General features: G+C 40.6%; 1 protein-coding gene across 3 annotated transcripts; it reads left to right on the forward strand.

Annotated features, from left to right (window-relative positions):
- The first annotated feature begins 6 nt into the window (after positions 1-6).
- Positions 7-12,916, forward strand: fez2b (fasciculation and elongation protein zeta 2b). Of its 3 annotated transcripts, XM_026142587.2 has the most exons (11): positions 7-806; positions 4,317-4,425; positions 4,628-4,744; positions 5,719-5,860; positions 7,677-7,804; positions 8,223-8,372; positions 8,590-8,670; positions 9,148-9,223; positions 9,517-9,582; positions 9,885-9,921; positions 10,244-12,916. In XM_026142587.2, the coding sequence occupies exons 1-10, from the start codon at positions 502-504 to the stop codon at positions 9,893-9,895; spliced, it is 1,185 nt and encodes a 394-aa protein (XP_025998372.1). In that variant the 5' UTR covers positions 7-501; the 3' UTR covers positions 9,896-9,921; positions 10,244-12,916. The 3 variants fall into 3 exon arrangements, with proteins under 3 accessions (XP_025998372.1, XP_025998371.1, XP_025998373.1); XM_026142586.2 differs by lacking the exon at positions 9,885-9,921; XM_026142588.2 differs by lacking the exons at positions 8,590-8,670; positions 9,885-9,921.
- Positions 12,917-26,503: the final 13,587 nt, after the last annotated feature.

Raw genomic sequence — 26,503 nt, forward strand, 5'->3', positions numbered from 1 at the left:
CTGGCCATAGTAAAGACTCCAATGATCACATGCCAAAAAGTGATCTGTTATAAATGACTTCTTGTCCAGTAATCTGTCAAACATATTCTCATGAGATCATCCCTGTCACAAGGTAAAAGCTGCAATTAGTTTTTGTAGATACAAAGATTCTTTATTGCCATGCAGTCACAGAACGAACTTGTGTGGTAATTCTCAGCCTAAAAGCAGACGGTATTTAAAACAACAGGGTAACAGTACATACAAACAAGATATAACTCAAGAAAACAACATAGAAACACCGGGAACCTAATTTTTCGACACATGGATCACTTTTTGGCACGACACCTGCCGTGTTTGTTTTGCTCCATGGAAAAGGGGAGGGACGTCGCCGCGACGTCACGCGGCTCGGTCCGCCCACCCCGCTTCTCCTCTGTGTCTCCTTCTCGCAGTCTGGTCGAGAGTCTAAGCCGAAAGCAGAGAGAACATCGACGGTTCTAACTGAACCGAGAATCCACGGCAGTCATGGCGGCGCCGTTAGCCCACTTTGATGAGGACTGGCAGGACTTTAACGAATTCAAGCCGTCCTCGGACGTGGTCGACCCACTAGACAAGCTGAACTCAAACGTGGGTGATTCGTCGGGCCTAGACGATTTCTCGGATCTGGACAACAGTTTCTCTGGGGAGATCTGCAGCTTCAAGTCGATGGAGGACCTTGTCCACGACTTCGACGAGAAGCTCACAGTGTGTTTCCGAAACTACAACACTACGACGGAAAACATAGCTCCCATTAAACCTATCACCGAGGATAATTACTTGAAAGACGACGAGTGAGTGTGATTTTTTTTTTATCGCCAGTTTTCTTAACGCTAACTTTTAATCTCCCGGCTAGCTAACCACTTTAGCCTCTCCAGGCTAACCTTACATTGGCACTATGGGAATCTTAGCTAGCTTCAATCAGTGCTATGCAATATTTAGCCAGAATACACTTACGATAACACATAACTGAACGTGTTAAACCCATTATCTGTCACAGCTTGACTCGTTAAGTTGGTCTTTAAGAAGGAATAGCATTTTACAAGCAACAAATACAAAAAAATTTTGCTATCTAAAGAAGGAATCAAGAGCTATTTATGTGTGGAGGACGTGTTGATGCCACGTTAACAGTGCTGGTTTTCATGCTGGACTGCTTGATGTTGGCCATAAAACTAGTGATCCTTAAATTGTACATTTGGGAATAACTGAATAGTTGTTGACCCCTGTGCAAATACTCTGTCTCCTCCTGTTTTCAAATTGCCTTTCTCACACGACACAAAAGAGTTTCTGCTTTTGGCTTTCATGATGTTTCCTCTTTCTGGATACAGAGACAAGTATTCATAGATTTTATTGCTACCCTGATGTCAGCCTCCTTCACTTATGGTGGCTTATCAGTATTTATTTATTATATATTATCTGCTGTGCCACATGCACCTTGCACTAGATTAATGTTTAAAAACAGTGGGATGGGCAACAAAAAGAAGAAAATCCACAAAATGTCATGGTAAATGAAATAACTGGGTATGAAATAAGAATTTATCAAAACCTTCTATTGACTTCAACATCTGGTCTCACCGTGGACTACATAGCCAGGTGTGAAATTGCCTTAAGCCTGCATTCTTTCTAATGGGAGCAGACAGAAAGACAGGAAAAACCATCCCACTTCTAACTGCAGTACTTTTTGTACCTGAGTAAATATTTCCCTCATTTGCTGGATAGATACCTTCTTGTATTGTCTTGTATAGTGGTCATTTTTATAATTATATGGTTCTGTTTAGGCTGAAATAGCTTATGCATAAGCCACATGATTCTGGAGCATCTGTCTTGTGTTTGACGATTGCTGTTTGGGTGTGCTTAATATCCCTAGATTGTCACTGATGGTTCCAAAATTCTAAACTTTAAAGGAGGATTCAAAATGGGTGTCCAGGAACCCAAGTGGGTGATGTCAAGGTCACTCGGTGGTTTTTATCAGTAAAATGTTTTCTATTTATTTATTTATTATAAATTCCACATGGAGGTACTTAGTTTATGTTGTATCTCACAGGCACACACACATTTACATGAAAACCTTCTATTAATTCAAAGCGGCAAGTCACATCAGCCCTGCAGCCAGTGTAGTTGTCACTTTAACTACTAAGCTGTCTTGACTGCATGAGTCACTCTCCTCCTCCCTTTTGTAACTAATATTTCAACACTGTGGCACTGTGAGATGCAAGCACACGATGCGGGGAAGCTTTCCTACTGCTGACATGAACAGAACAGAGGTTAGCCATGGATTTCTGCTTTTATAGAGGAATTATAGCGGAACACAGGATAAATTGATAACACACAAACATAAGTGTACTTATCATGTCTTTTTTTAGACACACAAAATAGTAGCACACAGTTAAGGCTGTAAAGGTTGCCGTACCCTTGTGATCAACTTGTCCAAAAGTTACTTGGAGTGAGACGTACCCACTAAGAAGTTTTAAAATTGGATTTGCAGGTTGTACAGGTCCCCCTCCTTATAATTAGAGGCATCAGAGTTTGCTTTTTCTCAGGAAACAGTGGTGGATGTGTGACCCATTCAGAACAACTTTCCTAAGATTCAAAAGCCTCCATAAACCTTTTCTAACAGTTTTTGACACAGACAGAGGGTCCAGAGGATTGTGCGTAGACTTATACAAAACTCTGCTTGAGCACCCAGTTTTGATTTTTATCCTTTTCTTTCTTTTTTTCCACTTCAGTGCAACACACAGACAGTTATGCACATCAGAGAGCTTGTCACAGCAAAAAGAAGTAGCAGTCTGTCTCACTTAATGATCAGTGGAATCCTGTGGGGAAGCTGGCATGACAGCGGAAAGAAAACATTTATGGTTGTTGTAGGTAAAGAAACAGGAAGCGGGGAACGTAATAATTGGACAGCAGCCTAGTCAAGCCTAAAGAGCAGTGCCAGACTCGGTGAGAGTCTTTTCTGGATGACTGCACTTTTGCGGGACGTGCCTAGACGCTTAACGAGTTCTCTGGCAAAACCATGCCTGAGACGAACTGCGGATAACAAATGTGTGTGTGCTTGAAACAAAGTGGGTAAAAAAAATAATATATATTTGTACCCCTGCAAGCATATACGTATTCTTAAAGTAATCCGGACAAATTTCCTCAGCACTGAGGTAAAAACAAACCGATCGAAAATTTCAATTGAAATAACAACCAGGCTTGTTTTTAAAATGCAAATGCACTCGGTGAAACTGAAGCTAATGGTGCGTTTTGGCACACGCTCACGTGGCAGAGACGGCGTCAGTGCTCAAGGCACAAAAAATAGTTCCTTGCCAGCCTTTGCCCTATTTAGAACAACCCAACAGCCCCACGCTTCCCAAGCTGTGCATGAGCACTTCAGGGAGAAATGTGCATGTTATATAAACATTTGCCTGTGTGTGTCTGTGTGTTTGTGTTTCCGAGGATGAGCAAGAGGCTATGACAATGCAGAGCCATTGTGACACATGGGTTCACAGCATCCATCCTCTCTGTGCTCGCACATGCAGAGCCAAAAGAGGAGGGGAAAAAATGAACCTCATGCATGCACACTTGAGTTTAAACCCTGAGCTGATTTGATTTTCTGTCCTAGAGTTTAAAAAAAAAAACACGCAAAAGTACCCCATGGGGGACTAGATGAAAGTAGTTTCCCGCAGTAATTATATAATTGAACCTAACCTTTATCCATTTCACAAGAATCCTCCGAGCCTGCTGAGAGTCTGTTAACAAATATGTTTTTATGCATGATGCTGGATTTGTGTTTAACAGTAACTTGTCGTGTTGAACAGACTCCATGCCACCATCTGTTCGTCTCTGCTAAGTTGTCTGCCAAACTCGAATGCTGCACAATATTGTAAACATTCAACAGACTGTTGGTGTCACTGTAAGGCCCCCCCCCCCCCAAAATCACCCAGTGTTAGTCACACACTCAGAAAGAGCTCTAATAGTAAAAATTCTGAAAATAATTGGAGAACCAATAGTTTAACCACTGGTTCGTCACATTTCAGCAGACCCTGGGCAAATGACGTGTTTGTTAGAGCTGTCGCATTTATCAGCGGCTTCGGTGTGATTCAGCAGCAAGAACATGTTGAAGTGGTGAGGGGGTGGTCAGAGAACAGGACACAAAAAGTGCCAAGTAATCATGTGTCATACTAAAAAGAGAAGGACGCTATCTGTCCTGTGTACAGATAAAACTACTTTTCACCCGTCCTTCTCTGTTTTGCTCACTACTTCTCTTTATTTCTCATAATACCCAATCCTAACTGCGTCACGGATGCTTGTCTTTGCTCCAGGGTGTGGAACGCTCTGACGGATAACTACGGCAATGTGATGCCGGTGGACTGGAAGACATCGCACACTCGCTCCTTACACCTGCCTTCCCTCAACCTCACCGAACACGAGGTACCGCAGAGGCAAACACGGTCCAATGTCATGTCCGATGTTTATAACACACAGTAGATATACATTTCTAAAAGTGAAGTGCACAGATCGGTAATCAGATTGAACCCTCTGCCTTCAATCTACTTAACCACCTGTTTGTTGTCTCATCCAAGTTTCCTATCTGTCTCTCAATCTCTGCCCTCGCTTCTTTCCCCTGGGACAGAAGTTGGATAACCAATCTTTAGATCTGTCTGACGATGAGGAGCTGAGGGAGCAGATGGACATGCACTCAATCATCGTCTCGTGCATCAACGACGAGCCGCTTTTCACAGCTGAGCAGGTAAAACATTCACACCTGAGCACAGCAGTGTTGTGCTTTTGGCAGATGTTAAAGAAACTTTGATGTGGATAATTGTGCCTCAGTAGAATTGACATATTTTGCATCTTATGAAGAGCAGAAAACACAGTCTATCTATCCAGCTTACAAAGATGCACTGAAATCCTCAACGCAGTCACATTTGGCTAAAGATGTGTTTCCAATAGATTCACTTAGCAATCATGGCTTTGGGACAATAATGTTCAAAAGACATGCTATCCTGTAGCTCAGGGTTTTTTTCGCATCCATCATGCAGGTACAATGGAGTGATAGACTTTATATTTTGCTCTCAAAAAGATGAATAAACAGATTATTTGTGTACTAAGATGTCTTAACTCACAGAAATGTAACACCATTTCAAAGTGAAAGCATTGCCCTATGATTTTGATTTTGTTTGTTTTTCTTAGAGATGCACCAAATTCATATGAATAAGGAGGAGCACTTTTATTTCGCTGCAGAGATTTGGATATTGGCACCATAACATGGATGTCAAAGCAGCATTATTTTTACGTGACAGAGTAGGAAAAACGTTTTCGTCACTACAATAAAAAATCATCATGTCAATATAGATCAGAACAGTTGTTCCAATCGTTTTGGTCATGTAAACACACACTGGGTTCTGCTGCTTTTTCTTGAAATCACTCACCTTATCCCCATGATTGGGGACCGTAGGACTCTGATTTCAGCCTATGTTTACGTGAACTAGCAATAATGTTTTCTGTGAGGGAATGTATGAAGCCTTTAGCATGGTGCTAGTTGTAATAGGAGGTGAGGATAAATGTTTTTTCATTTTCAAAATGAATTATTTTTTAACACAATTTAGTGGACTACATGCTTAATTTAGACATTTTGTTTCTACCCCCATACCAATACCAGCGTTGGTATCGATACTGTTGATATTTGGATTGATCCGCCCACCTCTGTTGTTTTTTGTACAGGTGATTGAGGAGATAGAGGAGATGATGCAGGAGTCTCCAGACCCAGAGGACGATGAGAGTCCTTCACAGTCCGACTTGTCCATGCTCTCTCAAGACCTCAATGCTCTAAAACGCTCCGGGTCCAACACCAGCTACGAGGACCGTGAGTATCACCGTGTACCACTAAATTGCAGCAACATAAAGCTTTAAAGGCAAAACGCTTTGATGGTGGCGTGCTCGTTCCTCATGTCTGCGCTGTCCAGTGCGTGAAGAAATGGTCAGGCACATGCACTCGTCTGATAACATTCTTACATAACGCGTAACAAATGCGGACAAACAGCAAGTGTGTTGCCCCAAAATGTTATATAATTACAAGCGTATATCTGCCTAATGCTCAACTGGGGTGGAATATGCATTTGTACACAGAAAGCCTTAAGGCCATTTTGTTTCAGGTATTTGCATCTGTTAACTGCAGATTCTAGTGGGTTTGGGTTTTTTCAAACACTGGAAACAAGGACTGTGAGTGTCACAATGTTTGTCTGCAGTATTTAAACATTTACTCTTATTTGAAGGAATAAAAATAAGTAAAGCTACACAACATGTTGCCAAAATACCTTCTTTCTTCATTTCTCGCATTAAATTTGTTTAAGACGTAAAAGGTTTTGTGTAGGTTGTATATTTGTCTGACTTAAAAACATTCAAGTGTAAATTCTGTGGGGGGGTTTTTTTCCCCCAACAAACACTGTATAGACTTAAAACATGGCAATCCATAATCTATAATTTATTGTTACCCTCTGGAACTATGTGGAGGTGTATTATTTCATGGCCTTCAGGATCTTTTTTGCTGAAACCTTCGGGCAGTGGGCGTGTAGCCCCCAGCCAGTATCAGCATGAGGGCTGCGTAGGCAGGAGTCTATTAAAAAGAGAAATGTTGCGACCAGGTTACATCACTGTCTCATCCTCTGCTCTCTGTCTGTGTCGTGGAAATGAAAGCACCTCTATCGGTGCTTTCATTTGTGCTGACTTCCCCCATATTGGATCTCCTTCTTGGATCTCAACTTTTCCCAGCGAGACCTAGAAAGACATTCAAGAAAGAGACACGAAAACAGAGGATGCAAAGGTTCTTAATGAGAAGTAATCGATTCCACAACATCTGTGATAACTGGCGTCATTCTGTGCTACTTTTAGAAGTGCTGTATGTGTACGTCAGACCATCGGCACGTCCAGAAGCATCCTCGCTTCTCATCTTCTTAAGTCTGGATCTTAGTGGGTTGTAAGATGTCTTTTTTTTCAGTGAAAGACTGGGAGTCATTTCCATGTCATAAGAGAGAAAAAAAAGACACAAGGAAGCTTAAGTTAGCAACGCTACCCTCAAATTCAATTCAGTTAAGTTTTAGCACCAAATCACAACAATGGTTGCCTCAAGGTGCCTTTAAATTGTAACATTAACAACCCACAATAATAGAGAGACCTCCAACAATCAGATGACCCCCCTATGAGCAATCAATTGGTAACAGTGGGAAGGAAAGCTCCCATTAAACAAGGAAGAAACCTTGTTTAAAGAGGCCACACCTCCATATTTGTATGGAGGCATGGCCGTGTTTTTGTTTTTGTTTTGTTTTTTTGTGCGTTGAAACCTAACCTTTACCGAAACAATAGAAAAATAACAACATCTTCTCTGATTGACATTTGTTTTCACTAAAGCCGCGCTGTCTCTCTTTCTCTCAGCATTCGTGCTCTAGCTTGCTCAAACACTGCTGCATAATACACCTTTAAATGAATAATGCCTCTTTGTCTCCTTTTAAACTGGTACAGCAGATGCTTGTAACCTGGTTATTACACATGTGAATCTTGTAATAGCACTGAAGTAACTGATACAATGTAAGGATTTTGTAAACTGCTGTTCGTTGTGAACACCCGTCAACCCACGTACACCATCTTCACTCTCCTCCTTCCTCGTATGTTCACACGGTCCTCAGGGCTGCGTCAGATGTCCGTGTCGGAGCTGACTGAGACTCTGGAGGAAGTGGAGGCGGCCATTCGTCGCTACAGTGAGGAGCTGATCCAGGCTCTGGCTCTGCGAGATGAATTGGACTATGAAAAGGAGGTACTTTGATTTATTTAATTATTTTTTTAAATCCACAGCAAGACAATGACGTTCAGGCAATGACAAATGGCGGCAAAAAAAATAATAGCCTGTCAGAAAAGCTCTGTAGTACTTTGAGGTAAATAAGCCTAATGTGAAAGGACAGTTAATCGATAACCTATTTGTTTTATAGCAGCAGCTCTCACAGTTTTCTACAAGCCTATGAACTGCTGGCAGCTTTATTTTTAGCCTGACTTGTCGTTGTCACGATTCTGTCACACCGTTCTGTTTGTTTGTTTGTTTTTTTCTTTGAAGCATCCAAAAATAGATTTCTGGCATATTAATAATTATTTTAATGAGAATAGCAAAGGGTAGTGTGGTCACAATTAAACAGTTTGTTTTTTTTAAATTTTGTTTTGGTTTTTTTGCATGTATCCAGGTGAAGAACAGCTTCATCTCACTGCTCATTGAAGTGCAGAACAGACAGAAGGAGCACCGCGAGCTGCTGCGAAAGAAGAAGAAAATCCGGCACACGACTACGACGGGGCCCAACGGCCAGAGGACGGCCAGCACGCACATACCCGGCACGGTGAGTCACGTGGTCACGCTTGTGGAAGAAGACATGCATGACTTTGATGAAAGTGTTTAAATTATGAGGAGAGATGCATAACCTGATAAACGGTCTGCATGTGTGAGAATCTTTCATCACAGCACCAAAGGTTCTGCCAGGCGCTCTCCTTCTCTTCGCACTGAAACCAAATCCTTCTCATCTCTCGCTTCTTCTATCTTCCTCTCGCTTCTTGTAGCTCCTCACTGTGGAGGGACTCTCCAATATCATTCAAAATGGCCTCCGTCAAACTTTTGGCAACACAGGAGGGGACAAACAGGTGCCCCTGCTCTTTCCTCTTTCCACTTCCACTGCAGATACAATTCTCTGCTTCTTCTGTTTGTTTGTTTTTTGTCCTGCCGCCATATTTGCTTCCTTTTGTGCAGCTGCAAACACATGCTTGCCATCGTTTTAATCTGTCTTCTTCTTATTTATTTATTTTTTAATTATTCTTTTTTTCCTTCACTTTAGTCATTCTTATCTTTGTGTTTTGTCAAATGTTTTTCTTTTTTCCAGCATGTACGTCTCATTCATCTGATATTTTTATTTTATTTTTTTTACCCTCGCTTCAGTAAACATTTTCTCTGAGCGGCTGCTGAAAGGTTGCAACCAGCAGCCAAATATTTACCACATGTTCATGTGATCTGCATGGCGCTCACAGATATCATATTTTTATTTTTTTTATTTTGGCGTGAAGCATGACGGTAGCTTTTTGTAGCTGTGTCATTGTATTTGACATAATTGACTTTCTTTGCAGTACCTGACCACAGTGATCCCTTATGAGAAGAAAGCAGGCCCCCCGTCTGTAGAAGATCTCCAGATCCTCACAAAGAGTGAGTCGAAAGTCTTATCAGAGAAACGCAAATGTGTTGCATCATCATTTGGAGGGTGTTTGGATTCATATATGAAGTAAACAACAATTTACATTCGATGATTACAATTCAAACCTGTGTGAATTTTATCAGTTGGACAAACTTCTTTTCATCTGCACCAACCCAGATAAAATGACATTCAGTAAAATAATATTGTGTTACCAGGCTAACCCGGTGTTGCTGTTTGATTGGGGCTAACCTGTCAGTTTGTGTGGTTGTTTTCTAAATGTAAAAAGCTGCTGTCTTCATTCTAGTCCTCCATGCCATGAGGGATGACAGTGAGAAAGTACCTGCCCTCCTAACAGACTATATTCTCAAAGGTAAGCACTAAGACTTTATATCAAGTCTATAATTTGACTAAAACGGAGAAAAAAACAGTCCAAATTTTATATCTCTCTCACAATCAGGTGACTTTATTCAGACACCCACACTCTGTTTTGTAATAAAAGGGGGGAAACGCAGAGTTCCCTTCTTTGTTTTTAGGGAAGCTGAGAGTGCAGAAACGTAGGCCACTGTACAAAGGTTAATTAAAGGAGAAGAGAAATCGTTTCCTTGCCACCCTTCAGTGTTGACCTGTACTTCCTTTGTCTTTCACCTGTGCCGCGTTGTCCTTTGGGGGTAGCTCTGGTATGAGAGCAGTGGAAACTGAGGTTTGAGAGGTGACCACAGATCCAATTCTCTCTCTGTACGCATTGGTGACCTTAGCTATGCCCAGAAGCAGCAGCCGTCCCCTCACTCCCTCCTCGCTACTGTGGTGCTTGTTTGCTGCACTACACTTCCTCTTAAAACACAAAAGCACACCCATATTTTGCCTTTACTGCGAGCTTGTAGTGGTTCCTACCTGTTCATGTGTGCTTCTCACCTGTAATTACCATTTCCTCTTCACTCACTGGGTCCGTGCTGTAGTTGCTTTTGCCTAATGTGCAGCTCTCCTTTGTGCAAATAAAGTAAAGGGCATTTCTGCTCTTGTTCTCTCCACAGTCCTCTGTCCCACGTAAAGTCAAAGGCGACACTCCTGTTTCCAGAACCATCCACTGGACCATCAGAAGAGGGTTCTGGTAATCCAGGAAAAACCCACAAAGTGGCCCCCAGTTTCCACATCATAGACTTTCTTTCCTTGTGGTACTTTTTTTTAAAAACTCTGTTGATCCTAGGATTTTAACTCTCCTTGACTCGTATATTCCAATGTAACTTTTAACTTTTTAATGCTTGAGTACTACATCTCTATGTATGTTCTGACTGCATGATAACTTGTCTATAGATGCCAGTAATCAGTATTAGTCTGAACACTTCACTTCCTGGTTTGTGCAGGGCTTTTTTTTTTTTTTTGAGTTGTGAACAGTCAGGAAAATAACAAAAGTTCAACCTGCGTGCAACGTCATCAAGCTTGTGTGAGGTGAAATTTGCATCTGTGTAGTTCATGCCTGACAGGAAAAACGAATCCGGGCAGAATCTGTGAATCTCAAAGTGCCGGGCAAGTCGTGTTATGAAGTGTTGTTTTGTTATTTCCTCGGTAGGAATCCATTGCATTAATGGCATTTGTTGATGGTTGCACATCATGACAGCGTCTTAAGGTTGAAAACTGCTTGGTGAGGATCAAGGAACAAACCCTTTAATTTAAAAATGCAAAACTGTAGGTAGTGATGTTGTTGCATGTTGCTTTAGGGTTTGCACTCGTTAGTAGCTGTTAGCTGAATGTTAAGATGAAATATTTTGTATATGATGAAAGAAATTGCACAGTTTGGGGAACTTTTTTTTTCTTAAATAGGGAAAAAAAGTGGAAAGACTTAAAGTCGTAGCTGGATGAACAAATATGTAAAGCATATTTTTGGATAAGGGGGTGTTTTTAGTGAGATAAGGGACTTTGTAAACATTTTGTAAATCTAGTCTGTTGACCTCTGAGCCCTCAAGTAGTAACCTCCCCATTCCCACCAATGTCATCACTTCCCCACGAGGTGTCATTTCACGAGTCTGCAGATACCTCATGTGGTAAAGTTCAGCATTAGTGGCAACAAGTCTGTCTGATTGTATGTTAGCTTGGTGTTGTAGCTCAAATGAAGTCAGATTTGGTAAATAGTTAAGCATCTGTTATTAGTTGTGGCATTTTTAAACCAGTCTCTTACATCTTTAGCAGTTAAATTTTAGTGGTAGCACTTTACTCCGTCAGTGATCTGATCGTGTGCTGTCGTAGCACAGAGTACGTCTCAGTAGATTAGTGTGTGGTGAAGCAAAACTGCTGTGTAATGTCTTCGGCGGCTCTGGAGAACCTTTAACATGATGTCACCAAGGTTATTTCATCCCAGGCTTGAGAAAACCTTCAGGATCTGCACTAGGACTAAAAGTCTGGGCTTTCTTCCAAGTCTTTCTGGAAGTGCAATACTTACTGGCAGGAGTTGCCCCTCTAAAACCAACCGCGTCTTCAGCAAGTTGGCACGCTAACGTTCGAAACACCAGCCGCTACAGGTGCACCACACACTGTCAGATCAGGTCTAGCCTAGCTCTCAGGTACGATCATCAGTGTTAGTAGTTTAAATCATCCTCAGAAAGTTGCTGACATTCCTGAGTCGTCTTTTAGCAGCTAAACTTGGAGCTTGCTGCACTTCTATCTTAGAAATGTTCTCATGCATAGCAGCCACTCGGCTGAACCCGCTCAGAATCATGTAGTACGCTCTGCAGTCATAGCAGCAGCTGTAGCGCAGGTAACATCTGTAGAGGCTGCAGTAGCATCTGCTTGTTGTAGGGGTCTTCTTATAATAGCATAGCTGTGGTTAACACATCTGTCTTTTACTGGGTAATAATCGAACGCCTCGCTCTCGGAAAGGGGAGTGATGAAGATGATGAATGTCGGGGACCGCACAAACGGTTGCTTAAATGAATAGGGGGTCATTAATTTTGTAAAGGAAGTCAAAAGCTTGTAGTGCTGTGTTAAGACTATTTATATGTAACCTGTTTCTACTTTTGCCAGCTAAGAAAACATTCGCAACCAAGCATGTGCTGCATGCACTTTAGTGTTGCAAACACATTTCTTATGGTTAATGATTTGTCTGTTTAGGAGCATATGGATATTAGATTAAAGGGACAAGCAGAGTTTTTTTTTTTTTTTATAGTTTTAACTCGTGGTAAGTAATCAGAAGTCCTAAAATCAGAGGCAGCGAAATACTTAAATCATATCTTGAAAGGTGTCTATTGATTTGTCATAATCTGGTTAGGAAAGTGCTTGAATTAAACTAGCTTTTAATGCCATCTGTGTAAATAAAACACTGATTTATAATGACATGGCAGTCAGCACAGAGGTCACTGAAAGATCTCGTCTCAGGCCAGAGCCTCTCATCCGGCCTGCTCAGCAGACATATCAGTTCAACTACCAATTGAAAGATTTATATTTATATATGTACAACAAGCAATGAAATAAGAGGCTGCCTTTGTAAATGCCTGAAAATCTTTGTACAGTTAACAAATAACTCATTTTTTTAATGCAATATAATTCCCAAGTTTGGGGTTTAATGTTTACTGTCTCATGTGGTACTGCAATATATTAATTTATTATGTAAATGTTTGTTTTGTAACCATATTATTGACTGTAATAGTACAAGTGTTTTGTGCCCTCATTGCATTGCAACCCATTTCAAAATAAAAACTAGAGTTACCTCCTCATGCTTGTTTTCCCTGTTAATTTGCAGGTTAGGTCTGTGCATGTCCAACCTTGACCTTTCAGATATGAAGTGTAATTTCCTAATCTTTGCACAAATGTCTAACAGAGTAAAAAGTCCCATCCTAATTATTTTAGTGCATATTAAGTCACTGCTGTGTCAAAACTGTGTATTTGAATATCAAGGAAGACCATTTTTGTCAAGTTTGAAAAACTTTCCAATATGATGTAGAAATTATTCACATGACTGTTTGCTTGATGTTGAGCAACTCGGGAAGTGTGGCTGAGGAAGCCTGATCTGGGAATCATGCTTTGGATTTCATGGAAAATATGAAATTCACCTGAAATGAATGACTCATATTTACCAGTTTAATGTTATCACTGTGAAAACATAGATGGGAAAGTCATAAAACTAAGACAGTCTAGCGTTTTCCTCCATCACGACCCTCTAATGCATGCAAACGTGCAAGCAGCTCTTTCCAGGGCGACCGGAGCTTTCTCCCAAATGGTGAAAAATGACTGAATAGAGGCTGTTCATTCAGCTTTTTTTTTTTTTTTTTTTTTTTAAAACAACTTTTTAACAAACAAGTCAATTATATTTTACAGACCTGTTTCAGTTTAATAGCTGAACATTGTGGATTCATGAAACACCTCCAAACACATTTCTGTACGTTTACTTTTTTTTTTTTCCAAGAAAACAAACTTGTCATTTAAATTTCCAAAACAAATACCTTTACAGACCTAAATATGCAAGATGCAAAATGGACTTCCTGCAGACTTCACCAAGCTGTTGCACTTTGCTGACTCAAAGGAAAGACGTCCTCAATGAGAGAGCCGTTAGAATTATACAGTCCAACATAGATTTTGGCAAAAGACCTTGGTTGTTCCCAAATCTGGAGGAAGTAAAAACTTAATGGGAAGATTTAAAAAAGAATACCATGGGTCTACATAAGATGTCAAAGTATGAGGATGAAATATAGAAAACAGGAGTTTATGCATGTGAAAGAATTGCAAGAAATAGTCTAGCACTAAAACATAACAACGGTCGCCTCAAGGTGCTTTTATTGGAATGTAAAGACGCTACAATCAAATGACACCCAATGAGCAAGCACTTGGCGACAGTGGGAAGGAAAAAGCACACAAAACACAACGGAAATAGGGGGGGAGAAAGAAAAGAAAACAGAAATAGGAGGGGGGAAAAAACAGATTTCCAAAAGCACAAGGGAAGTGTTTCTGGGGAGACAATAACCCGACGGACCAGTTGCAGGAACCAAAATATGCAATAAGAATCGCGCTGGGAGACACTTAAAAGAAGTAGAGGATCTATCGGTTTTGTGAAGAAAGAAAAGATGAGAGGTCAGAGTGTTAGCCTAACTATTAGCCTAAAAATCCGTCATCAGTATTATATGAATCATGATAAAACACACCTACAATGTTTTGGGTTCCTGCAACTGGTCCGTCCTTTTATAGCCTCCCCAGAAACACTTCCCTTGTGCTTTTGGAAATCTGTTTTTTCCTATTTCTGTTTTCGTTTTTCCTATTTCCATTGTGCTTTGTGTGCTTTTGCAGCGTTTTTCTTATTGCTGGTGTTCCAGTCCGTTTGGCCTCTCAGGGCCACATTAAAAAAAACCTCCCTTTTAACAGAAAGAAATCTCCCACAGAACCAGCCAGGGGCAGCCATCAGCCATGACCAGTTTGGAGGTCAGGGGAGGGAGGCACAACAAAAGACTCGCCCTGGGAGAGAGCCAGAGATTAATAATAACTAAGAATTAATGAACCTAGGAAGGAAAAACCTTCTTATAGTGTAATGCTTCTCTTAATGATTCCAGATATTTTTTCCTTTACTTCATCTTTGGAAGTGTTAAAGTTAATTAAAAAAAAACTGAGATATGTTTATGATATATAAATATGGGAAAAACTGACATAAAAAGTTGAATGAACATGCCAAGGTTTAAATAAGAGATTTTTTTAACAGAGCATCCAAATACAGCATGACTTCAAAGGGTTTACAGCGGAAAATGGCAGGAAAGCTTAACAAACGTACGTGTCTGTATCTTTGATTTTTTTCTCTCTTTAATTCTGTGTGTCCAGTGGTGATGTCAGACGTGTCCTAGTTTTCCTTCCACACAAGCAGCTGCTTCCACCTTCCACTCTGTAATGTTTGAATGTCAGAACAGTTCCCTTCTCCTTCCTTCACAGAGTTATTCCTCTGTTCTTGTCACGAATCCCATTGGGCTCCTCTTACTCCCCCCCCCTCCCCCCCCCCTCTTTACTGCAGTGGTGGCTCATCTTGAGAGAACTGTTAGCCAGCTGCTATGACGCTTTAGCTGAACATGAAAAAGGGTGGATTTAAGCATTTTAAGAGTCTTGTTCAGGATGTTGCCGGCCCTGCCGCCAGGTCACAGGTTAGTGTCGGTGAACATGGTGTGCTCCTTCCTCACTGTGCTGAAACCTTTGATTGTATCAACAAATTCTTCATCATCCATAAACTGTAGAAGAAGAATGGAGATTATTAAAGGAAATAGTCATATTTCCAGTGATATGTTTTTTTCTTATTAAGCAAGTCTGTCTCTCCTGTGAGTGTTTAAATACCTACAGTTCTGTGGACAAATGTAAAGAATGTGCAGAGTGAGAAGGTCATAGGTTAGCAGTATATAGCATACTACATTCCTCTGCTGTGACTGTAGCAAAAGGCCTTTAGTGCTTCCAGTTTAAACAGGCACAGCATACGTTTTTGGGATCTCTCACCATCCCACTGTCATGGCCTGAAATGTTGGGATCCCACACGTCATCGTCTCCAGTGAGTGACTTCCCATCCATCACCTGGCTGACGCTGCGCCTCAGGGAGTTCACACTGAGGATGCCCAACTCACCCTGTGGAGGATCCTCATCTCCAGGCTCACATTTAGCTTCCAGCACTTCCTGGTAAGACAGAAAAAGTTCTAAGTATCACTTGCATATAGAATAAAAATGTATTCGTATATGTAGATTAGACATTTGCTTTTACCTCCATCTTCATGGTGAAGGCCTTGAGCGTTACACTGTTAGAGAAGCCTGTTGTGTCAGGCACAGTATCAAACTGGGGGAAATGAATGAGAGAATTTTTCAGTTGAGAGTAATGTAATAAATGTATTTTATGGGCTACAAATACTAGCAATCCTTTCTTATTTGCTAAATAGTCTCCTTCTTAATACATTGTAACTTATAACACAGTAACCTCTTTAATAAATTGGTAATAATAAAGTTAAGCAGAGAAACTACTAAGAATAAATACTAAGGAAACACTCAAATGTTACCCATCAACTAAATTTGAGTGGTGTATGCTGGTAATAACTCAGACAGCATGGCATACGTCCTTGGAAAATATAGTAGTATTGATTGCCCATCAGTTCTATTCAAAGTTTATGCTGGCAACAGCCCACATTTTATTATCTAAGAAATGTATATAAATCCACATCTGTATTTAAATATAATATTCACTTTTCATCACACTTAAAATGATCTTATACCGTATGTATGTTTTTACATACATATGTATGTTTTTACATACAGTGGGGCAAAAAAGTATTTAGTCAGCCACCGATTGTGCAAGTTCCCCCACCTAAAATGATGACAGAGGTCAGTAATTTGCACCAGAAGGTACACTTCAACTGTGAGAGACAGAATGTGAAAAAAAAATCCATGAATCCACATGGTAGGATTTGTAAAGAATTTATTCATAAATCGGGGTGGAAAATAAGTATTTGGTCAATAACAAAAATACAACTCAATACTTTGTAACATAACCTTTGTTGGCAATAACAGAGGTCAAACGTTTACTATAGGTCTTTACCAGGTTTGCACACACAGTAGCTGGTATTTTGGCCCATTCCTCCATGCAGATCTTCTCGAGAGCAGTGATGTTTTGGGGCCGAGCAACACGGACTTTCAACTCCCGCCACAGATTTTCTATGGGGTTGAGGTCTGGAGACTGGCTAGGCCACTCCAGGACTTTCAAATGCTTCTTACGGAGCCACTCCTTTGTTGCCCGGGCGGTGTGTTTTGGATCATTGTCATGTTGGAAGACCCAGCCTCGTTTCATCTTCAAAGTTCTCACTGATGGAAGGAGGTTTTGGCTCCAAATCTCACGATACATGGCCCCATTCATTCTGTCCTTAACACGGATCAGTTGTCCTGTCCCCTTGGCAGAAAAACAGCCCCATAGCATGATGTTTCCACCCCCATGCTTCACAGTAGGTATGGTGTTTTTGGGATGCAACTCAGTATTCTTCTTCCTCCAAACACGACGAGTTGAGTTTATACCAAAAAGTTCTACTTTGGTTTCATCTGACCACATGACATTCTCCCAATCCTCTGCTGTATCATCCATGTGCTCTCTGGCAAACTTCAGACGGGCCTGGACATGCACTGGCTTCAGCAGCGGAACACGTCTGGCACTGCGGGATTTGATTCCCTGCCGTTGTAGTGTGTTACTGATGGTGACCTTTGTTACTTTGGTCCCAGCTCTCTGCAGGTCATTCACCAGGTCCCCCCGTGTGGTTCTGGGATCTTTGCTCACCGTTCTCATGATCATTTTGACCCCACGGGATGAGATCTTGCGTGGAGCCCCAGATCGAGGGAGATTATCAGTGGTCTTGTATGTCTTCCATTTTCTGATGATTGCTCCCACAGTTGATTTTTTCACACCAAGCTGCTTGCCTATTGTAGATTCACTCTTCCCAGTCTGGTGCAGGTCTACAATACTTTTCCTGGTGTCCTTCGAAAGCTCTTTGGTCTTGGCCATGGCGGAGTTTGGAGTCTGACTGTTTGAGGCTGTGGACAGGTGTCTTTTATACAGATGTTGAGTTCAAACAGGTGCCATTCATACAGGTAACGAGTGGGGGACAGAAAAGCTTCTTACAGAAGACGTTACAGGTCTGTGAGAGCCAGAGATTTTCCTTGTTTGAGGTGACCAAATACTTATTTTCCACCCTAATTTACGAATAAATTCTTTACAAATCCTACCATGTGGATTCATGGATTTTTTTTTCACATTCTGTCTCTCACAGTTGAAGTGTACCTCTGGTGCAAATTACTGACCTCTGTCATCATTTTAGGTGGGGGAACTTGCACAATCGGTGGCTGACTAAATACTTTTTTGCCCCACTGTACATATGTATGGTTTTAAGGGTTTTTATCATTTTTATCATTAATTTTTTTATCGTTTTTATCGTTAACTCAGTTTCCCTGGGTCTTTTCCCATGTGTTATCATTAAATCTTCCTTTTTTTTTTGGTACTGGTAGTGGTTTTATTTTGTTGTATTTATCCGCGACACCTTAAAGGCCGGAAAATATTGTCGGACATAAACTGGTTCATGGCCCAAAAAGGCTGGGCACCGCTGGTATAGAGAATAAACAATGTAATATACTATAGTATAACATAGCATACTATAGTACAAAACGTATGGTATAGTGTAATATAGTATAGAAACTAAACAATATAGAATAGAATAGAATAGAATAGAATAGAATAGAATAGAATAGAATTCAACTTTATTGTCATTGCACATGCACAGGTACAGGGCAACGAAATGCATATCATATACTATAGCATAAAATATATAGTATATCACACTATAGTGTAGTATAGTAGTTTATACAGTTGTACTGGCAAAAAGTCTAATCAGGAAAAGTCATGAGTGTCATTCATAATATAAATATTAGGTGCCTTGGTGACCCCTGGTGAATAAGTCAAACACAGCTAGCTAGCTGCAGTCAGTAACCAGTGGTTACTGAGACACGTACAGTTTCACTTACAAATTGTAAGTGAAATGTTGAATAAGCGATAAGACAAAAAGAAACTAGAGTAGATCTCCCCTCACCAACATAGAGTTGCTGGGTGGGTAGATAGCCATGGGACTCCTCTTCTGCATGGGCAGGGCCACCAATGGAGGTCTCTCTCTGCTGAATGGGGGTTTGTTCAGGGCCTAGGCCAAGATGAAGAGCGGGAATGGAAAGTTTGGTTTAAGCTGCTTTCTAATGGTTGCAATGATTGCCCCAGTTGTCTATCGTGCAGTTTATGCACGTTTTTATTAATAATGGAAAGAGCAATTAGTAAAATCAGTCTGCCACCATTCACACACAGTAACACAGATGCTGTATCTTACCTTATGAAGCACAACAGCTAGCACGATGGCGAGCAGCAGTAGGGCAATGCCTGCCATCACTACAATGAACCACAGTTCCCGGACAACTTGCCTCTCCTCTTGGCCTCCCTCTGCCCTCTCACCTCCTCCTCCTCCTCCTACAAGAGGAGTGGGGCTTGGTGAATCTGGAATGATAAATCAGTAAATACCATAAAGGCACTATGTATTATGGTAATTTTGCACAAAGCTATTCTGTCTTCATTAGTCTTTATAGTCTCTTTTTTTATTTTGCAGATATCATCTGAATATACAAGCAAGAGTGATGATAAAATGAAAGATTCACAGATAAAGTAAAAGCGTAGTATGCACAGTTATGACTTGTAGGGTCATACAAGTCTATCATGTAGGGTTTAGATTGCATGTCACAAATCAACACTTAGAGAAAGAAAGATGATCAGATGCTTGCCGAGGAAGAGATAACACTGTAACTGGAGACACTCCGGCTTGCTTGGCCTAGTTTCTAACCTTCGGAGTAAGCAGCAAAGACCACACTTTCATTCCATTTATACTTTAACAGAGACCATGACTGGCAGTGGATATTGGTGGATTAAAGAGCATATACTGCAGGTAGGCCCCTGAAGGCAAAAAGATGCTGTATAACGAGCATAACATGTGCAATATTTCATGCAGTTTTCCAGCATGTTCCAACATTCAGTACCAGCCTATTTCTGCCCAAGATGTTGCAGACACTCACTGCAAACTGACAGCAGGTGAAAAATGATGAAGGGGTCGGTGGAAAAAGTTGCTGTGTGGGAGAAGTGGGACTCACCGGTGCTGATGTCCGTTGTTCGGCCTGTGGCGGGGGGTGCTGACAGCCCCTCGCTGTGTGACACATCGATCAGAAGGGCAAAGACCTGCCAGGCGTTTAGGATCACCACTGTCCACCCATCACTATTTTACATCTGATACTTTTATTTGCTGACTGGCTCCCTTCAGGACTCAACACTCAATTGAGTCCAGCCATGTCTTGTTACAAATTAATCCCAGACAGCAGGAGGAAGACAAAACGCCTAGTATCATAGCTCAAGAAGCCTTGAAAAAAGCTGCATTTGAGTCCTTCTCCACCTCCGATCAACCCCCCAGCGGTGCCATGGTAACAGCCAGGTGTCTGGTTTCAGCTCACCTGAAGAGGCATGTTAGCATATCACCTCTCTGATCCTCCAGTGTACTGCTAGTGTGAGTCATTTCTTATACAGCCTGTCTGTAAGTATGGACACTCATATCAACTGATGGCAGATGAAATAGTTATACAAGCTAAGCTAAGCTACACTAAAAGCTAATAGTTGCACTTTGAAAATATATCTTTGTAATAAGAAACAAACACCAGACAAGCTCCAACAGAAGAGCTAGTATTCAAATGTGGAGGATGAACACAATAAATATAGTGTAAGACACAAGAATGTCTATATTCCAAATATGTAATCTGCTCCAGTTGTTTGTCTTTCTGCATGTTTGTTAGCAGTTTGGCATCCACAGTTTTCAACCTATCAAGTTCAAATTTTGTGAGATGGTAGATACCAGCAACAGCTCCAACCAAATTACTTTAGGTGAAAGATCAACATCACATCCAAATTGGTGGGAAAATCAGTAAAAACTTTTTATTGCCTACAATTTTTTATGGATTTTCTTTAAATTTCAAAACAACATACTAGGTCATGGGGAACATGGGTGCCTAGGTTGGCTAAGCATTTAAGCGTGACCTTAGCGTCCTGTATATCATATGAAAGGCCACAGAGAGAGCTGTACAACACTTTTAATTTTCTCAATATGATGCACTAAGACATCACAATGACAATAAAAAACAGGCTGACATATTGATATTGCAATAAAAATATCAAAGTTTTACTGTAGGCCCTGCCCTTTGGGGGAGCTGTGCTCTTAAAAAATACCTTTTTATTTTATCTGTGCTTCAAAAAAGGAACCAGTATGAGTTTAACTTGGTTATTTGTGTGCATCAAGAGGAAACTGTACATAATATTTGCTCAGTTTATTTTCAAGTGAAATCGGTCATCTTACGTTTGGAGTTTCTCTTTAAATTTTGGGTGGAAAACTCACTTTTTCTTTATTGCTAAATAATAGTGACTAAAAAGAAACCCATCTAAAGATAAAGCTGTAATGTGGTAACTTCTGTTTTTATCGTATGCCCTTTACGCCACTAATTCTACTTTGATTACTCAAAAGGAAGCAGCTTTTGTCAGTGACTGATTTAAAGGATAACACACTGTCTGGCTCATAAGGGGCCTTTGGCCAGCATGAGTTTCAGTTACACTGTTTAACTGAATTTTATGCATCATCATGTTATTGCTGGCGCAGTTGAAAGACATGTACGTAAGGTTAACTGCTGATTTTAAATGGGCTGTAGGCATGAATGTGTTAGTCCTGCAACAGATTCGCGACCTGTCCAGCCCAACTGCATCCCTGGACCGGATATGTGGAAGAGTATGGGTGAATGGATATACTTATAACCATTTTGGGGGGGAAGCTAAAATATTTTTTTGTAAAGAAAAAACTTTGTAATATGAGCTCCAAATATTTCTGAGAATAACGTGAACTTACTGACCTGTGCAATATCCTGTATGACCACACGATGGCACTAGGCAGCTACTGCTGGCTTTGCCCTTTCCTGAGTGAACCTACCTCACACCCAGTCATAGTTTTTTATTGCACTGCAGTGAGATTTGGAACAGCTGCATATCCCGTCACATGTATGCTCATTATTTAAAAATAATAATAATAATAATGATATTAAAGATCAACTAAACCCTTCGATTTGTGTGCTGGAGAAACTGGTGCACAAAGTCTTAAAGTGACCTTCAACTTTTCAGGTGTTCAGCCTGCTTTGGTGGAGGTGATGGGGTGATTGACAGTAAAGAGCTACAGCAATAACTTTACTAACAGTTTTCCAGAGGATTGCATGAAATCTTTTATTTTCTATTTTCTTCTTCCTCCTCTTAAATTCTACATGGAAAATGGTCCCCTGTTGTATCCTGGATGTATGCATTGATGCAGGTATCAGTGTCATCTGTTTTCCTACCTACTTGTTAAAGTCCTCAGAATGATCTGTACACAGTCTGCCACAACTACCATCTGCTTTCACTTCATCTACTAAAGAAGGGAAATTTCTCACCTGCTCACCTTTAACATGTCGAGATAGATGATGATTATGTGACAGCGCAGGAAGGAACTCGTCACCGTCCAGTGACCAATCAGTTAGATAAAATCAGTGCGTTAATTATCTTTTTCTTACACTAAGAGCATTTGAAGAAAAACTTGCCACCACTTTTCCCAGTGTGTATCAGGTGTATCATGAAATCTTTGTTTTACGTCAGTTTTACCATTTATCTAGGAAAAAGTTCCAACATCCATTAAAAAATACAGCTCTTTCAATGACCTTTGGATAATTCTGTCATTTTGTTACGAGGACACGGAAGCTCATTTTGTCTTTAGCTCGTTGTTAAGAAAGTGTGATAATTACTCTCCAGGAATATTTTTCTTTCTTAAGGACAATAATGCCTTAAAAATGATGCCTCCCTGCGGCCATTACAGAGCAACTATTAAGAGAAGCCCTTGCAGGGTTAGTTGAGTGTAAGACATTGCCTGTAATCCAGCAATGAGGGACTTGGAATAATTACTCATTATTTACTGCTGTCTTTGTATCCGAAGCCATTGGGCCCCGGTCGTAGACACCGTAGCTCTGTATCAGAGGGACCCTCTGCATTAACTCGCAGCTCATTTGATTTATTTTTACAGCGGAGCTCTCTTTCGCCTAATACCCTAATCAGCATTCATACCTTGCTGTGATGATTCGGGACAATGCTTTTTTATTGAGGAAGTGATCTCACCCTTGAGTGCCAGAATCAGCCTTTTTTTACAGCCCATCTCCTTAGAGCCTCATCCATCACCAGCACGTCTTGGCGACACGGCCACTAGACACATACTAACTCATTTAAGAAGAGGGACATACAGGGATATATCACTCAAGATCACTAACTCACTTACTGACGGCTGATGGTGTGAAAAATCTCCAGCTTGTTGCAAATCCCTCTGTGCGCACTGTGAGTTTTAACCCCAGATAAATGAGGAGATTATTTGGCTTCTGCTGACAGACAGGGAGGGGTAAAGGACAAATGGCTTCACTTGGATTCTGATTTGTCTTTCTCACAATTCATCCATCTTTATTCCTCAGGTTTAGCGTTGCCTCCTCCTCGCTCGTTTCCTCGTCGCCTCTCCTTCTTATCTTGTTACTGGAATTCTGATGTAATATTTGCACTCACTGGACACTTTGTTAGGTACAACTTCTTGGTATCTGGTTGGACTTTCTCACTTTCAGTTCCTCGAGGCACAGATTCATCAAGTTACTGGAAACCTGTCAGAGATTTTGGTCATTATTGACATGATAGCAACGCACAGCTGCTGCAGATTTGTCAGCAGCTCCATGATGTGAATTTACCTCTATACCACATCCCAAAGTTGCTCAACTGGATTGAGATTGGGTGACTAATCTTTGTGACATGACTTATCCTCCTGGAAGCAATTCAGTTCAACGAAACAGCACCAAACAACAACACTAAACAACTGTTGCATCAAGGTGCTTTATATTGTAAAGTAAAACCCCCACAATAGTACAGAGAAAACCAAGAAAACCCAAACAATCAGATGACCTTCTACGGGTGAGTGCTTTGGTGACAGTGAGAAGGAAAAACTCCCTTTTAAAAGGAAGAAACCTCAGGCAGAACCAAGCTCAGGGACGAGCGGACAGCCATCTGTTGAGACTGGTTGGGGTGAGGGGAGACAGACAGAGACAAAGACATGCAAAACATTCATCTAAAGATGTGCACGCTGTGGTCATAAAGAATTGGACATGATCAAGAACAATACTCAGGTTAGATGTGGCATTTAAATGATTCTCAAAGGGCCCCAAAGTGTTCCAAGAAAATATTCCCCACACCATTACACCACCTGAAATTGTGATAAACAGTAGGATAGATCCATGGTGTCCTGTTGTTAACGCCAAATTCTCATTCAACGATCCAAATGTCACAACAGAAACTTAGATTCATCAGATCAGGCAAACATTTTCTGCTATTCTGTGAGCCAGTGTGACTTGGAGCACCTGTTGTAGGCTTCTGCCACTGTAGCCTATTTACTTCATGAATTGAGAGATGCTCTTCTGCCTACTTTGGTTGTAACAGCTGGTTATTTTAGTTACTGCTACCCTCCTATCAACTCAAAGGAGTCTGGATATTCTCCTCTCACCTCAATAAGACATTTTCTCACAGAGAACTGCCACTCACTGGACATTTTCTCAACCCAAATTCACTTAAATCACCTTTCTTCCACTTCCGGGTGCTGGTTTGAACTTCAGCAGATTGCCTTGCCCAAGTCTGCATGCCTAAATCCATTGACTTGACTAGATATTTGTGTTAACAGGCTGTAGAACATCTGTGTCTAAATAAGTGGCCAGTGAGTGTATATGAATTGTGCAGCTGTGGATTTGGCCATCACACACCTAATAGACATACTTTGCAAGGTGAATATAATAGACTACACTGTAAATCTAGCCCAACCTTATTTTTCCTGCTGTATTAAATGCTAAATAATGGAAAGTGAAACAGTGTTACAAAAAAATAATAATAATGAGTTTGTTTTGTAAGGATCACAGTATGATGAAGTGAGTCAAATGCCTCTACTTCTATGAGTCTCAACAGGCAGCTGATGACCAGCACTCTCTGGGGCCACTGTTAGACTTCATTACATTATGGCTGTTAATTATAAATCTCCTTCCAACTGGGCTCAGATGGCCTAAATGTGCCATAATGGGCCCAGCTTGAAAATGACAGTCCATTGTCAGACTGCACGGAATAGACCGCACCCACTTACCAGCTCTTAATGAATTTGTTTCAAACCCCTCTTCGCTTTATCGAGGAAGAAGGGGACACACGGATAATATGAGCTTTTGCATTAAGGGGATCATCTTTATTGCCCAAAAAAATCCACCTGAGAATGAAATAGCACAGCACAGCTCATCCAGACAAAGCTTAATTGCATCTTTAGACATTATCTGTTGGCATAAGACGTGATGTATATACAGCAAGTCATATACGACATACATTTAAACCGCCATTCTGCTGCTACATCTGTTTTTCTCATCACAAAAAAAGCACATTATAGTGTCACAGTACCTTGAGTTAAATAAAGAGCAAGACTTGGACATTTTAATTCCGTGTACTGAGGTTCCTTCCCGAGTTTAATCCCTTCATTTAACAGGTGCGGAAAACAAAGACAGAAAAACGACTCTTCACACAAAACACGCTAACAGATTAACAGAGCGCCATCACCAATTTCCTCAGACTTTATGGCTAAAAGGAAAAGTAGTGCACAAATTTGATCCTACACAGACTTCTATCATAGAAAAGACATCGAGCGCCTCCCTAATCCAGATTATACAGTATGGCAGCCATTATTTATTTTTATTTTTGTATTTTTTACATAGTTAAAGTTATATCTATGGGTCTACACAGCTCTACGACATTATGATCTTCAAGTACAGACTCCACGTTTAATCACGCTGTCTTTCATTTTTAATGATATGATGTTGGTATCAGTGCTGTAGCAGAGAAGCTGGTAAAAAATTATCTTACAATGATATCATTTAAAAATCTTAAAAACAAAAATCATTATCCACTGCAATTGCTCATTAATGCCACATTTATTAAAAGAAAAATAACAAAAGAGCAGAGCCACTTTCTAAATAAATATCACTTCAGTTGCATCATGATATACTCTTTCCCTGAAATTTTCTCTAAACTCCAGATATCAGTTGTTGTTGTATTAGGTGCTGATCATTTAATTGCTTCACTTTAGTCACTGATGTATGAAAGTAGTAGATATGTATGTATATATATATATATATATATATATATATATATATATATTATAAGATATTTTTGCAATAAACCACAGAGCAGGGATGAAGGTTTATGTGAATGCCTTACAGGCCACATCATATTACTGTGGATATTTGCTGGTATTATTCAATAATATGAGTCTCTACTCTTTGGCAAGACTTACTCTAGTACCTCCTAGGACATGTATACCTTTTCTATACAAAAAGGACAAACAAAACCCAAGTCATAGTAGGTTTTCTAAATGCACTAGAATGCATATTTTACAGGCTTCGAGATGAATAAAGTAATCCACAAGGATTTTCAAGTATCATGTGGTCATTTGAGAAAAGAAGCTCTAAGTTTGGCATGTAACCGTAGATATCTCTAGAAGGCGACTCTTCTGCTTTTAACGCCACCTGTCCATTTGTCTTCATCCTTTGAAGCGGGTCAGCACTCTTAGTTCGGTGTCACAAACGGCAAAGACGACAACGGCCTTGTCACTAAGACACAGCTTGCCGGT

Source organism: Astatotilapia calliptera, chromosome 15 (genome assembly GCF_964374335.1).
Source record: "Astatotilapia calliptera chromosome 15, fAstCal68.1, whole genome shotgun sequence".
In the NCBI taxonomy this organism is placed as follows: Eukaryota; Metazoa; Chordata; class Actinopteri; order Cichliformes; family Cichlidae; genus Astatotilapia; species Astatotilapia calliptera.